Source organism: Molothrus ater, chromosome 4, assembly GCF_012460135.2.
Source record: "Molothrus ater isolate BHLD 08-10-18 breed brown headed cowbird chromosome 4, BPBGC_Mater_1.1, whole genome shotgun sequence".
Classification (NCBI taxonomy): Eukaryota; Metazoa; Chordata; class Aves; order Passeriformes; family Icteridae; genus Molothrus; species Molothrus ater.
The window spans coordinates 19,521,719-19,536,660 of NC_050481.2; the positions used below are offsets into that span (position 1 = coordinate 19,521,719).

A 14,942-nucleotide genomic window follows, 5' to 3' on the forward strand; every position below is an offset into this window, starting at 1 on the left:
TGGGGAGCAGTCTGAAAGTGTCAAGTCCTGAAAACAGCATTTTCCTTGAAAATCTCTTGGCTTTGGGAACAGGTTTGATTTTAAGCCCCAAAGTGAGGGTGAGGAGGGGTGGGGGAAGTAAACCCAGAGCACCGGTGGGGGGGGTGGTCAAATGAGTGCTTGTGCATCAAATGACACTTAGAGGGGTCCACCTGCCTGGTAGCATTTTGTGGCTTGGGGGATGGGATGAAGTGAGCTGGAGCCAGGTTGCACCATCTGATCTCCCTCTGGCCTGTCTCTGGTTTGCAGTGGTTTTAGGTAACGTGGAATATCAACACTCAAAAGATCTTCACTCAAAAAGTCTGGGAGAAGCTGTGAAGGTGGGAAAGAGGCCCCTGGAGACCTTCTACGACCTGAGCCCAGAGATGAAAAAGTTTGTCTGCAAAATGCACTCTTTTAAGGACAGCCCGATCTTCCAGAAGTTCTGGGAGGAAGCAGTAGAGAAGGTAGGAAAGAAGTATGAGCGTGACTCTTCAGAGGAGGAGGAGGACAAGGAGGAGATTGTTCCTAAGCTGGACCTTAATGATATTTTGAACAGCATGATCCGCCCTTGCTTTAACAGCTATGCAGAGCTGTATGATGAACTCAGATCAGGAAGTCTCACGCTTTTTGCAGTTGATAGAATTTTCCAGGAATTCATGGGTTATCCTGACCAACTCAGAGCAGAGCTGAACACCATCTGTGAGCTTCAGCCTGCAGAGGACAGAGGCTGGGTTGACCAGCGAGTCCAGCAGATCCAGCAGTACTATGAAATAGATTCAATCCGTGAAGCTACCAGGATCATTGACCGTGTGAAAGAGTGTTTGGGCCTCTCTGGTGACTTCAGAATCCTGGAAAAGTTGTTGCATATAGTAAGTATCTGTGACTTCAGCTCTTTAGTGTCAGGGTGTTGGCTAAATTCAAACCTTCCCACAAGTCTATCCCAGTCTGTAAAGAGTCATTCCTTGTCCCAAAATGCTTATTTGAGGTGAAATTCAGATGTTCCAAGTGCTTTTGTGTAGTCATTCCTTAAAGAGAGATGATGATACTGCTCTGTTGGGGTGTCGCTTTGCAGAGGGCTTTCTTTTCCCTGCTGCAGAACCAGTGACATTTCCCAATTCCAGACTCAGTGTGTGTTTGCACCACTTACATTCCAGACACAAAAGCTTGAACCCTTCCAGAATCAGAAGCTGGATTCCATCAGCCCTGAGCTAGTGCAAGCCAAGCACCTGCTGCAGGGGATCACTCAGCCTCGCTGTAGCTGTCTGAAGGAGCTCGCCCGGCAGAAGGAGTTTGTCTGCTGGGTCAGAGAAGCACTGAAAGGTGTGTGCTGCTCACCCAGGAATTAGAGAGTACTAGAAGGGATGGCAGTTTGTGTGGGGGCAGAAGGAACACTGAATCCCTGACCCATCTGCTTTGTGCCTTTGCAGCTTCTGGTGTTGAGAGTTACATCTCTGATGGGCTTTGGTGTAGAACGTGCTATGAGGATGCTTTAAACATGCCCATGTGCTGGTGCTGCACACAGGAACCACCCAGCTGGGAGCTGGGCTGGGTCTGGAGGGCTTCAGCAGCTGCTGCTGCTCAGTTCAGACCTCTTGTTTCAGGGGATGGGGCTGTGTGTCTGCCAGCTGAGATGTCTGACCTGCGCAGACACCCTCAGCTGCACACACCCCCAGGCACTGCTCCCATCCTGGCTGGGGATCTGGGGGTCTCTGGGGGTCCACGGATGGATGTATGGCCTAGGAAAGCTGATAGGCAGTTACACAGGAGCTGCTGTTCAAGGCATTCTTTCTGCATTTCCTCTAGAGGGTGGTGATGAGGGCTGGTGTCCAAGCTGCCTCACATGTTGCTCACTCCTGTGTTGCCTCCTTTCAGACATGAATGAGGTGAAGGTGTTTGTTGACCTGGCCTCTATCTCAGCGGGGGAGAACGACATGGATGTAGACCGTGTGGCCTGTTTCCATGGCACTGTGCACGGCTACTCCTCCCTGCTCTACGAGCTCCACCAGGACTCGGGCTTCGAGGACTTCATGAGCTGCTTGGAGAAGCTGTGGCGAGCCCTGGACAGTGATAAAAACCTCCCTGACAAACTGGTGAGTTCTGCTGGGGCAGGGCCTCTGCATCCTCCTGCCTTTCTGCCTTCCAGGAGTGGCTGGAAGTTGGGCTGCACTGGGCAAATGGCACCTGTGTGGGGACATCACTGCGGCTCTTGTTATTGGAGGAAAAACAGCTGATGTTCCCGTGGCACAAAAATTCACTGCAGCAGCTGTAGCTGGTGTAGCACAGATTTCTCCACAGTGCTGTGAGGCTTTCCACTGTGATGTGTGGCTTAGCTCATGCAAGTTTGATGGTGTGAAAGAGGGAAGGCAGGTGCTGGGGAGCTCTTATCCTTTTGCAGCAGGGCCTGCCTCAGTAGCAAGAGGTGTTGGAGCACTGTGGGCTCTGTTCAGTCTCCCATGGAGTGGGTAAGGAAGGACAGTGCAGAAAGAGCAGGCTGAAGCCAGTACTCATTCCTTTCTTCCTTCCCCATCACAAAACTCTTGTGCCAGCCCAAGCTGTTTGTCCTGGGCAGGTGTAAGCAGGGATCAGATTTCAGAGCAGTCGGGGCAGTGCTGTGTCTCCTCTCCCCACAGCGCGTCTCGGCTCAGCACCTGGAATGGCTGAAGACCGTGAAGGAGACCCATGGCTCTGTGGAGCTGTCCTCGCTGTCCCTGGCAGCTGCCATCAACAGCAGAGGGGTCTATGAGCTGAGGGCACCGGCTGATGGCCAGAAGGTGAGGCTGAGATCGCTCAGCTCCCGCTGCCCCTCCTGCCTGGGGGCTGCTGCCCTGGCCTCGGGCAGAGCCGCAGCCCCAGCAACGCTGACAGCTCCTGCTCTTGGCAGGTCTCCTTGGACAGTGTCCTGCACTTCACCCTCCCGGCGGCCTCGAAGGACACTGAGGCCTCCCAGAAATACTCGCTGGCAGAGCTCTGCGAGCTGCAGAACAAACTGATGCTAATGTCTGCCAAGGGAGAGCAAGGCCTGGAGGTGGAGAGGTTCTCTGAGGTCAGATTCCAAACCCAGGGGGTAACTGGTGTTGGGCCAGGGCTGGTTTTTCCCCTAAGATTTTTAAGGCTGTGGTTAACAGTGGAGTTGCTGGGGGTGTTCCTGCCTGTGGTTCCTTGCTAAGGTGGAACTAAGCTGCAGACAGAAGAGTGAACTGGTGGCCTTATCCTCTGGCTGCACTGGGCATTGTCCTGGCTGGCAGCATCACTGTAATTTTGTAGCAAGCTGGGAGTTCCTTACTGGTTTCCTGGGGATGCTGTTGTTAAAAAGTCACAGAGAGTCGCTGGTTGCTGTACAAGGCCTGACACATTTTGGGACATTCATTGAACGTCTTTCCAGGGTTTTCATGGCAGAAACAAGCTGATTTGCATGTTTCATTCTCCTCTGTCTTTGCACAGGTCTTTTCCAATGTCCAGAGACTTGCCCAGGCCTTTATAGACCTTTACTCAGCTGGGAACATGCTTTTCCGCTCCTGGCTTGCCCGGGTGTATTGTTCCCCCCACAGAGAATCCTGTGTTCTTATAAACTTCTCCCTGGATCCCATCCCAGCTCTGAAAGGGCAAGGGGATATGGCAGCTGTGCTCCCAGCCCTCTGCAAGACCATGGAGAGTTTCCTGGAGAGCTGGAAAAGCTTCATGAATGCCAAGCGATGTGAGCATTTCTACCTGAACTACTACAGTGCGGAGCAGCTGGTGTTCCTGTGCTCGGAGCTGGGCCGGGGCAGCCCCAGCCAGGCTGCCCTCATGATGCTCTCCTTCCTCAACCCACACTGCACTGAGCAGGATGTCCTCACAACCCTCAGGAACCAGGGCCCTCCCAGTTCAGGGAAGGCTGCTTCTGACTTCCAGGTGCTGATGGATGGGGAGAGGGACCTGAACACCCAGCTGAAGCACATCTGGGAGTGCTACATGAGCAACATGGGCTCCTTCCTCCCCAACTGCCTGGACATCGACACACTGGGCGTGTGGCTGAGGAACCTGGCCAGCAGTGGCAGGGAATGTGTCACCAGAGACTTCCCTCGGGACCTGCTCTGTGTGGGCCAGCCCAACCTCATCACCTGCCCTCGCTCCGAGATGCTCAGCTCAGCCCTGGCCATTTACATGAACAGCCCCGAGCAGCCCCTTCCCACCTTCGACGAGGTGCTGCTGTGCACGCCCCAGACCAGCGCAGAGCAGGTGGGGCTGTTCCTGCGTAGGTGCCTCATTCCCTGCCAGGGTGGGGACAAGATTTACACCATGCTGTATGCAGATGAGCTGAGCTACGACGTCAGCTGCAGGGCAGAGGAGCTGTTCCAGCACCTGCAGTGCTACAACAGCTCCTACAGGCTCGTCATCCTGTGCAACTGCGAGCGGGAGAACAGCTACCTGCCCTCTGCCTTCAGCCACTACAAGGTGCACATGATTCCCCAGAGGTCACAGGAAGATATCCAGCAGTACCTGCAGCGCCACTTCCGAGTGGCCCAGCCCTCCTGCTCGGCTGCAGCCGTGTTCAAGAAGCACATGTGTGTTGGGATTGTGTCCTCCAAAAGAGCTGGCATGGGTAAGATGGCATGTGCAGAGTGGGCTCTGCTGAGAGCTCAAAACCAGGGTGGGGCTCACCTTGCCAGGTTTTGTGTCCAAGATTTAAGTATCTTGGTCAAAAAGAGCAATTCAGACTGGTCAGTGCGGGGAGGTGAAAGCTCAAAGTCACCTTGTCCCCTGGTTTGACTTTAGAAACAAGCACAAAATAGAATAAATTCAAGTCCTAATAAAGAGTAAAGCTTCTTTCAGGCAGTGGAAGGAAAACTAACCTTATGGATAACAAGAGCAATGTGTTGAATTCCAGGCTCCAGCTGCTCAAACCAGACTTAGACTTTGTTCTAGAATGCCTTTTAGGAAGCTTTAGAGATTTTAGGGCATGGGGTACTTAAACATTTCTTTCTATTGTCTCTTAACGTGATCTATCTGATATTGATGGCTTTGATTCTTGTGGTGTTTTTAATAACAGGGAAATCTCTGTATGTGAAGAGGCTGCATGAGAGACTGCAAAAATATCAGCCTGACTGCACAGAACTTCTGAAAACCATCAGACTGATGGAACCAGAAGTGGATGAAGATAAAGTGCTAAAATCTCTCCTGCCTTTTCTGGAGAGAGAATGCCAGACAAAGCCCATGATATTCCATTTTGATATCACCTCCTCAGTAAGTACATCCCTCCCACAGCTGCCTTGTCCCACAAGTCCTGTGTGGACCCTTGCAGGAGCTTTCTGTAGAGCTCTTATTTCTCAGCTAGCCATTTCCCTAGCAAGTCTTCTCTCATTATTGTCTAAGTAAGGCAAATACCATCAAGGTGATTGAACTCTGGAACAGTTGCCCAGAGAAGCTGTGGAGTCTCCACCTTGGAGACATTAAAAGCGTGACTGAATGTGGCCCTGAGCAGCCTGTTCTAGCTGGGCCTGCTTTAAGCAGAGAGCCTTCCCACCCTCAACTGTTCTGTGATTCTGTGAAGTTGTGGTGGGTAAATAAAGAGGAAATGCCTTGGTATCTCTCCTTGTGATAGGTGCAGCGTGGAATTCCAGAGTTTCTCTTCAAGCTGTTGGTTTTGCAGTACCTGAGAGATAATAACGGCAATATGTGGCTACGGCAGAAGTGTCATCTGTACATCATTGAAATCCTGGAGGTGTCCCCAGAGCCAGAGACAGCAGCCAGACCTGTACGTATCAGAAATGCTCCTTTTCTGGGAATTTCTCAGTCACTTTGCACATGTTTGTACATAGCTGTGGTGAGTTGTAGAGACTGTAACTGTAAACACAGCACAGGAGTTCCTGTTTCATTGGGAGTGTGCTGTATTCCATAACAAACTAGTGTACCTGGTGTTGTACAAAGTGACATTTAGAGCAGACAGCAAATTAGGCCTGTCTGGTTTCCTTGGGTTGGTGATTTCCAAGCCCCACTGTAACATTTATAGGATTCATAAAAATGCAAAATCTAATCTTCCCTCATGTTAATTTGCATGTTTGAAAGTAGGGGAATATTTATATGCAGCTGTAAGAGCAGAATGTAGAAGTGACAGGAATAAATACCAGCAGTTTCTTGGGGTTTGTTTTCTTTGAAGTAGCAGTGAGAAGGGGGTGGATATGATGCCAGGCTCATGTTCCTGGAAGGAAAATGTAGGCAGAAATAGGATTCCTTGGTGCACTTTAAGTGGAAGAAGGGATGCATGGGGAAAAGGCTGGCTTCTGTTCCCCAGGTCTGTGGTTTTAGGCAAGGAGATCGTTATGAATAGATTAACTAGGCTGATGAAGATTGAGGCTACAGTTCTGTGATGACCTTTTCTTTTTCTCTTGTCCAGATGTCAGTGCGCCAGAAGTATCACTTCTTGGATGTGTTCCCTAAAATAATGTGCAAGTCTCCCAAAGAAGTGCAAGACATGGAGACACTTGAGAAGCATTCTGGGGATGTGGGAATGGACATGGAGGAATTTTACAGTGAGGCTTTCCAGAGACCCTTTCAGTACCTGAAGAGGTTTGACCAAGGCCGTAGCCTGGACAGGTTCCAGTACAAGGCACTCTCAGTGGAAGGCAGCCCTGCGGAATGTCTGCAGCTCCTCTTCCAGCACTGCGGTGTCATGGATCCCTCCTGGGCAGAGCTCCACAACTTCACCTGGTTCCTCAACGTTCAGCTGAGAGACTGCGAGGCTTCTGTCTTTTGTGACCCTGGCTTTGTCGGGGACACTTTGAATGGTTTCAAGAACTTTGTGGTTGGCTTCATGATTTTAATGGCACGGGATTTTGCTACGCCCTCCCTGAGCATTTCCGACCAGAGTTCAGGAAGGCAATCCTCCCACCTGGAGAATGTCGCAGAGGAAGATCTGCTTCCTTTCCACATCAGGAAGAAGTGGGAGTCAGAGCCTCATCCCTATCTGTTTTTCAATGCAGATCGTACATCCATGACATTCATTGGTTTTCACTTCCAGCACACCAGAAATCACATTGATGCCATTGATCCTCTGAATGGGAATGTCATCAAGAAGGACATCATGACTGCCCGGCTGTACCAGGGCTTGTTACTGCAGGGGGTTCCCTTCAACGTGCCCTTTGATCAGCTGTCCCGCAAGGAGAAGCTTGAGAGGCTCTGCATGGTGCTGGGGCTCCCCAAGGTGTTTGACCCCGACAAGACATACAAGCTCACCACAGACAACGTGCTGAAAATCTTGGCCATCGAGATGCGATTCCGCTGCAACATCCCGGTGGTCATCATGGGAGAAACAGGCTGTGGGAAAACCAGGTTGGTGAAGTTCCTGTGCCAGTTACGCAGAAATTCTGTAGAGGTGGAGAACTTGAAGCTTGTGAAGGTTCATGGAGGTACCACTGCAGAGATGATTTACACCACGATCAGAGAAGCAGAAGAACTGGCTAAATCCAACAAGGAGCAGCATGGGTTGGACACCATCCTCTTTTTTGACGAAGCCAACACGACAGATGCTGTGAGCAGCATCAAGGAGATTCTGTGTGACCGCACGGTGCAGGGGGAGCCTTTGGCCTCTGGCTCTGGCCTGCGGATCATTGCAGCCTGCAATCCCTACCGGAAGCACACGGACAGGATGATCCAACGCCTGGAGCTGGCTGGGCTGGGATACCGGGTGAAGGCTGACGACACCCGGGAGAAGCTGGGATCCATCCCACTGAGGCAGCTCGTGTACCGGGTGCACGCGCTCCCGCCCAGCATGGTCCTGCTGGTGTGGGACTTTGGGCAGCTCAACAGCCGCATGGAGAAGAAGTACATCCAGCAGATTGTGCAGCACGTGGCAGAGCAGCTGCATGTGGCAGAGCAGCTGCCCATGGCCAAGCATGAGGTGAGGACGGTCACAGAGGTGCTCTTTGCCTCCCAGGAGTACATGAGGCAGACGGACAATGAGTGCAGCTTCGTCAGCTTGCGGGACGTGGAGCGCTGCATGGAGGTGTTCAAGTGGTTTTACAGGCACAGCTCCATGTTGCTGACGGAGCTGAGTAAGTACCTGGCTGACAGGAAAGCTCCCAAGAGCGATGGTGACAGAAATGAGGTCATCTGGTCCTTGGTGCTGGCGGTTGGGGTCTGCTACCACGCGTCCCTGGAAAGGAAAGAGCCGTACAGGACTGCCATCAGCCAGGTCCTTCCAAAGCCTTACAATACCCAGAAAAAGATTTTGGAAGAAATCTCCCTGATTCAGGATTTATTCCTGAGTGGGGTGCCACTCCATGGTACCATAGCAAGGAACTTGGCCTTGAAGGAAAATGTCTTCATGATGGTCATCTGTATTGAGCTGAAAATCCCTCTTTTTCTTGTTGGGAAGCCTGGGAGCTCCAAATCCCTGGCAAAAACCATTGTGGCTGATGCTATGCAGGGTCAAGCAGCTCATTCTGATCTGTTCAAGCACCTGAAGCAGATCCATCTTGTGTCTTTTCAGTGTAGCCCCCTCTCCACTCCAGAGGGAATCATAGGCACTTTCAAGCACTGTGCTCGATTCCAGGAAGGGAAAAACTTGGAGGAGTATGTATCGGTGGTGGTTTTGGATGAGATTGGGCTGGCAGAAGACTCTCCCAAAATGCCCTTGAAGACTTTGCATCCACTTTTGGAGGATGGCTGCATCGATGATGTCCCTGATCCTCACAAAAAGGTTGGCTTCATTGGGATTTCCAACTGGGCTTTGGACCCTGCTAAGATGAATCGAGGCATCTTTGTGTCTCGTGGGGACCCCAGCAGAGAGGAGCTCATCAAGAGCGCAAAGGGCATTTGCTGCTCGGCACGAGGGGCTCTGCAGAAGGTTGAGCAGTATTTCGATCACTTTGCAGATGCATATGAAAACATTTGCAAGGCCCAAGACAGGGAGTTCTTTGGCCTGCGTGACTACTACAGCCTCATAAAGATGTTTTTTGCCTTAGCTAAGAGCTGCAGTAGGAACCCCACACCTCAGGACATTGCCACAGTGGTTCTTCGTAACTTTGGTGGCAAAGATGATGTCAATGCCTTGGAAATATTCACTTCCAAGTTGCCAGAAAAAGAGGAGATACGTGCTGATGATATCAGTAGGATAGAGCTGATCCGACAGAACATTTACAGCAGTGCTGAGGATGGGGACTGCAGATACCTGCTTGTGTTGACTGAGAACTATGTGGCACTGCAGATCCTCCAGCAGACTTTTTTCACTGCCCGACAGCAGCCAGAAATCATCTTTGGCTCCAGTTTTCCTAAGGACCAAGAATACACCCAGATATGCAGGAACATCAACCGAGTGAAGGTCTGCATGGAAACTGGCCAGATGGTTGTGCTCCTCAACTTGCAGAATCTCTACGAAAGCCTCTATGATGCCCTCAACCAGTACTACGTGTACCTGGCTGGGCAGAAGTACGTGGATCTGGGGCTGGGCACGCACCGGGTGAAGTGCCGGGTGCACCCCGAGTTCCGCCTGATCGTCATTGAGGAGAAGGAGGTGGTGTACAAGCACTTCCCCATCCCGCTGATCAACCGGCTGGAGAAGCACTACCTGGACATCAGCACCATGCTGGACAAGGGCCAGAGGGAGGCCGTGCAGCAGCTGGAGCGGTGGGTGCAGGAGTTCACAGCGGTCAACACAGAGGAGCACTTCATGAGCCAGCAGCAGTACAGCCCTGCAGATGTGTTTGTGGGCTACCACGCCGACACCTGCGCCTCGCTGGTGCTGCAGGGCACACAGCGCCTGGGCCCGGCCTGCGACCCCGCCGAGCTCCTGCCCCGCGTCATCGAGCAGGCGCAGCTGGCCCTGCTCAACTGTGCCACCCCCGATGCCATCATCCGCCTCTGCAACTCCGTGGGGGTGTTCATGGTGCCCTCCCCGGCCCACATCTACTTCAGGCAGCAGCAGCACACCTCCTTCGCTGACTTCCTCAGCGCCCACGTGGGTGCAGGGGCTGGGCCCCAGACCGCCTTCACCGAGGTGAGGCTGGGGTGCAGCCAGCCCTCCTGACCCTGCTCAGCTCCGTGCCAGGGCTGCAGCATGGCACTGCCTGCATGCACCACAGTGCTGGGTGTGCAGAGCTGGGTGCTGGGACATAAACGTTGATTCGGGGGTGCAGTGCAGCTCTGCAGCAGGCTGGGGGGCAGCGCAGTGCAGCTCTGCAGCAGGCTGGGGGGCAGCGCAGTGCAGCTCTGCAGCAGGCTGGGGGGCAGCGCAGTGCAGCTCTGCAGCAGGCTGGGGGGCAGCGCAGTGCAGCTCTGCAGCAGGCTGGGGGGCAGCGCAGTGCAGCTCTGCAGCAGGCTGGGGGGCAGCGCAGTGCAGCTCTGCAGCAGGCTGGGGGGCAGCGCAGTGCAGCTCTGCAGCAGGCTGGGGCAGCACAGTGCAGCTCTGCAGCAGGCTGGGGGGCCGCGCAGTGCAGCTCTGCAGCAGGCTGGGGGGCAGTGCAGTGCAGCTCTGCAGCAGGCTGGGGGGCAGTGCAGCTCTGCAGCAGGCTGGGGGGCAGTGCAGCTCTGCAGCAGGCTGGGGTAGCGCAGTGCAGCTCTGCAGCAGGCTGGGGCAGTGCAGTGCAGCTCTGCAGCAGGCTGGGGGGCAGCGCAGTGCAGCTCTGCAGCAGGCTGGGGGGCAGCGCAGTGCAGCTCTGCAGCAGGCTGGGGCAGCGCAGTGCAGCTCTGCAGCAGGCTGGGGCAGCGCAGTGCAGCTCTGCAGCAGGCTGGGGGGCAGTGCAGCTCTGCAGCAGGCTGGCAGCCCTGAGAGCACAGGTGGGTCTGTGCTGCATTGCTGCCCCTCTTTCCCCAGGTCACCACCTTCTCATGGCTGCTCACCAGTGCCGATGCTGCCTGCCTGGAGAGGGAGGTGCAGGGCAAGGCCCAGAGGCCCCAGATCCTGTTCCTGCAGCAGTTTGACACTGAGTACTCCTTCCTGAAGTGCATCCGGTGAGTCTGGGCCGGTGTTTTCCTGCTTGGAATGGGCTGTCAGCTGTGTGGAAGGTGCATGGGCAGAGCATTCGGAGTAGCACATATGGAAAAGGGAGGCTGTGCTGCCCAGATATCTGCTGATAAGGGACAAACCTTGTCAGCTCCATCACATGAGATGGGATTTTGTGTTTTTCTCTCTCCTCCTGCAGCAGCCAAAGCTAATGTGGAGTGGCTGGTTCTGTGGTCTCTAATGTTTGATCTTTATACTTAGTGACTTTTGTTAAATCTGTTTTTACTCTTCAGGAATTTCCTGGATTCCACTTCAGAAAATAAAGTCCTCATTATTCAGACAGACTTTGAGGATGGCTCTAAGGATGCCCAGCTCATCACCTCAGCCAAGTGAGTGGGGTGTGGAATGGTTCAGTTCTACCTGGCCACTGCTCTCTGTGTTTGGTTATTGGTGCTGCTTGGGGATCTCACTCTCAGGAATTTGCAGAATTTATTCTGTAGCAGAATGAATCTAAATGCACTGATTGTATTTCAAATAATCTATATCCCAAGTCAGAATAAGCAAAACTGGGTGAAATGAGCAGATAATCCCCTTTGTAGTGTGAATTCTGGCCACTGGCTGCAGAAGTCCTGAAGGGCTGAGGGTCATGGGATAATTCAGGGCACAGCTGGAGGTGGCAGCTGGAAGGAAGGGAGTGGGAGTCATCCGTGTCTGTTTTGGGAGAGGACACGTGTCCTCTCTGAGCAGAGACCTGTGGCCATGGGCCTCTGTGTGCCTTTGCTCTGCCAACAGCATTTCCTCTTTGCTGCAGGTACGCTGTTGTCAATGAGATCAACAAGGTGGACCTGGGGGAGGTCTCTGTCTTTGTTTACTTTATCATGAAGCTTTCCCGGCTGGAAGGAGGAACATCCTACATGGGATTCCAAGGAGGTGAGTGTGCCCATCTGCCCCTCCTCACTCTTCAGATGCCTTCAGGCAATCATTTCTCCTGCTCATTCTTCCTTTAAATGCTGAAAACCTGGACTCAGTGTGTCCTGTGGGTTGTCAGAGCTGCTTCCCTCTCCCACAGGACTGCCCAGGGGATCAGTACCTGGCAGTCCTGGCTGGGAGCACCTTGCCTTGCCTGCTGACAGACAGGTCCCCTCTCCAGTCAGCTGGAGAGCAGCACACAGCCACAAGGGTAACTCTGTGGGTGTATTGTCCTCCAGAGGCTCTGGAGCAGGTGCTGATGTGTCCAGCAAAGTTCCTCTGGGTCTGGGGGCTTCTGAAAGCCTCAACCTTGGAACTGTTAGGCAGGGATGTGTGCAGCAGCAGGTTCTGAGGGCATTGTGCTTTCCCCTCCTACAGCAAGAGGTGAGAGTTGGTGATCCCTGAAGGTAACCCCAGGGGCTGGCAGGTAATTCTGGGGGAGCTCTTCTGGAAGAACAAGCTGCAGGCTGGGAGTGATTCCTTGTTCTGTGCCTGTAGGGCTGTGGCAGTCAGTGCACATCGATGACCTCCGCAGATCCAAGGACATGAACTCTAACTTGATAGCCCTGCAGAACCTCACCATCAGCCAGGTGTTCTCTCAGGATCCAGGTGCAACCAGAGGTGAGCTGTGTGCTGGGGAAAGGGGGAGCTGTGGCCCCAGATTTGGCACTACAGGAACTGATGCCTGGCACAGTGTATCTGACGACTTTCCCTGCTCAGCACCTGATTTTTGTGCGGGTCACCACCTGGCTACCAACTTTTATTTAATTCATTACTACAACTTTAGGTCATCAAGCAAGTTAGTTTTCTTTTTGACAGAAATGTGGCATTTGCACTGCTCAGCAGCCTGAGTGCTCTTTCCTAGTACAGGAGGTAGCAAAAGCTGCATGGCAGAGACTGACAAGGATCTTTCTTTGCCCTTGCTCTCCTTCCTTTCACCACACTGCCTGAGAGAAGTCAGGGAGAGCTTAAGACATTAGCCCAGTGTCAGATTTCTTCCAGCTCTTGCTGCATGAAGCCTGACAGCCTGAGCAGCTGTGGCTGTGTTTGAGGTGAATCTCAGCTACTCATGCAGGTGGTAATGGGTCTCTGACAGATGTTCTGCTGCTCTGGGATGCAGTTGCTAAAATAAACTCTCATCTGACTGATGGAGGGTGCACTGCTGCTTTCTAACAAAAATTCTGCACCTTAGCTGCAGCTCTGCCTGCCAATGGAGAAGCACAGCAGGAGGAGGTTGGAGAACCAGTGCCAGGAGCAGAGCACCATGAGGTCAGTTCAGAATACATTTGTTTGCCTCTCAGCTGTCACTGTGGCTCTCTGCTCTGTCATCCATGGGTGCAACCCACCTTTTGTGTTCCCCTTCACCCGAAACCAATCAGCAGTATTTGCATCATGAATGTTACTGATCAGCTACAAGTTCCTCCTCCCCACTACCCAGTCAAAATCAGCATCACTAAAGAAATAAACCATTCTAAGGACTCTGTAATTCCTTAGTAATTTCATTCTGATTTTTAAAAGTCAGCTGTAAGAGCTTCTGTTGCCTTTCTTGCCCAGGAGGGGGGAGCTGTGGTCCTGAGCCTCACTCCAGCTGTGTGCTCTGAGGTGGAGCTGGAGCTGGCTTAGGACTTGGCTGTGCTGCAGCCATATTCACACTGCCTCGTGTGCCCCTGGCAGCCTCAGCTGGACATGCCCAGCACCAGGGACACGGAGCATTTCCCAGGAAGGGCAGATTTTCCCTGGTCACATTGATTATTTCCATTTCCTTCCTCAAACTGCTGAATCTTTCCCCTACAGGGATCTCAACTCAGCACAAGTGCTGTCTCACAGGCTAGTTTGAAAGGGCCACAGAGGCTGCATCATGTTCTTGACAGCAAAAGAGCTGAGAATTGCAGCCTGAGCTGAGGGAAGCTGGGAACAGGGATGCCAGGCAGCAGGCCCTTTGAGGGAGCCCTGGGAACCTTCCAAGGCAGTGTGCTGGGGACAGGAGGGTCACTCCAGGGGAATGACCTTGTTTTCCTGGGCAGGGTGAGATCCTGGACACCACGGTGCTGCTGAGGACCTGTGTGCAGAGTGCTGTGGGCAAGCTGCGGGACCAGAACGAGGACCCGAGCCGGAGCAGGAGGAGAATTGAGATTCTGCTTGGCCTTTTTTCCAGGGAGAATGAGCTGAAAGGTGTGTGCTGCAGGGAGTCCCTGGACATCTGGGGACCACCAAAACAGTCAATCAGCTCACTGGAGATGCAGAGGTCTTTGCTGTGGTGCAGGAGAGGGGGCTTTCCCAAGAATGTGTGTCCATGCTGCAGTGTGTTGGTGGGTGTAGGGCTTTTCTGCTGTTTAAGTGGTGGCTTTTTCTCTCACCATGCTGGCTGGCTTTTTCCCCACTTGGAAAATTATTGGAACAACTGTCAAATGCTGTTCTTGGTGGGATATTTGGGTCCAAGCTAATAGAAGAGAAAACATAAGCTCCCTGTTGTTTTGTAGCCTCTTTCCTGAAGACAACCAAGGCTCGTCTCTCCAGCCTGTTGAAGAGGCAAGAAGAAAATTCCCTTCACCTAAAAAACTGGGTGTTTCGGGAGGCTTGCAACCTCAGTGCTCTGCAGGAGGCAGGTACCTTCAGGTGAGGACAGCAGCACTGCCTTGTCACCTGCAGCCTCCCAGGAAGGGTCTGCAAGTAGCACCTGTGCAGCAGAGACAGCAGCTTTGTGTAATCTCAACATTTGCAGTGTCAGTCTCCAGTCTGTGCTAGAAACTCTCTGAAGGCAATTTTAGCCTCTCCTGGGGAAGGGTGAGTTAGAGCTGATGGGGCTATACTGGGACAGGGATGTACAAGTGCTTGAGTGGAACAGTGAGATTACAGGTAAGCCAGGAGTGAGAGAAGTGTAGGGTTTTTTTGTTGGTAGTATTCTTTCCCATAAAGGCAGCATTAGGATTCTATCACATGTCAGAATACTGACATGTGACAGAATTAGTTACTCAGGGCAGGCACCTCCTGTTTTGCTGATGTCGTTGCTCACATTCCCTCTGGGTTTCTCCAT

At 52.8% G+C, this 14,942-nt stretch overlaps 1 protein-coding gene across 1 annotated transcript in view; it reads left to right on the forward strand.

The window, feature by feature from the left end:
- Positions 1–14,942, forward strand: part of LOC118686446 (E3 ubiquitin-protein ligase RNF213-like) — a 43,404-nt gene that overhangs the window by 11,793 nt on the left and 16,669 nt on the right. The window contains exons 17-32 of the mRNA XM_036382675.2: positions 289–890; positions 1,176–1,341; positions 1,894–2,111; positions 2,652–2,792; positions 2,903–3,064; positions 3,463–4,603; positions 5,051–5,244; positions 5,603–5,755; positions 6,395–9,994; positions 10,811–10,947; positions 11,233–11,328; positions 11,751–11,869; positions 12,407–12,529; positions 13,101–13,177; positions 13,933–14,080; positions 14,389–14,524. Of these exons, the coding sequence (XP_036238568.1) occupies positions 289–890; positions 1,176–1,341; positions 1,894–2,111; positions 2,652–2,792; positions 2,903–3,064; positions 3,463–4,603; positions 5,051–5,244; positions 5,603–5,755; positions 6,395–9,994; positions 10,811–10,947; positions 11,233–11,328; positions 11,751–11,869; positions 12,407–12,529; positions 13,101–13,177; positions 13,933–14,080; positions 14,389–14,524 (7,213 nt within the window). The remainder of the gene's footprint in view (positions 1–288; positions 891–1,175; positions 1,342–1,893; positions 2,112–2,651; positions 2,793–2,902; positions 3,065–3,462; positions 4,604–5,050; positions 5,245–5,602; positions 5,756–6,394; positions 9,995–10,810; positions 10,948–11,232; positions 11,329–11,750; positions 11,870–12,406; positions 12,530–13,100; positions 13,178–13,932; positions 14,081–14,388; positions 14,525–14,942) is intronic.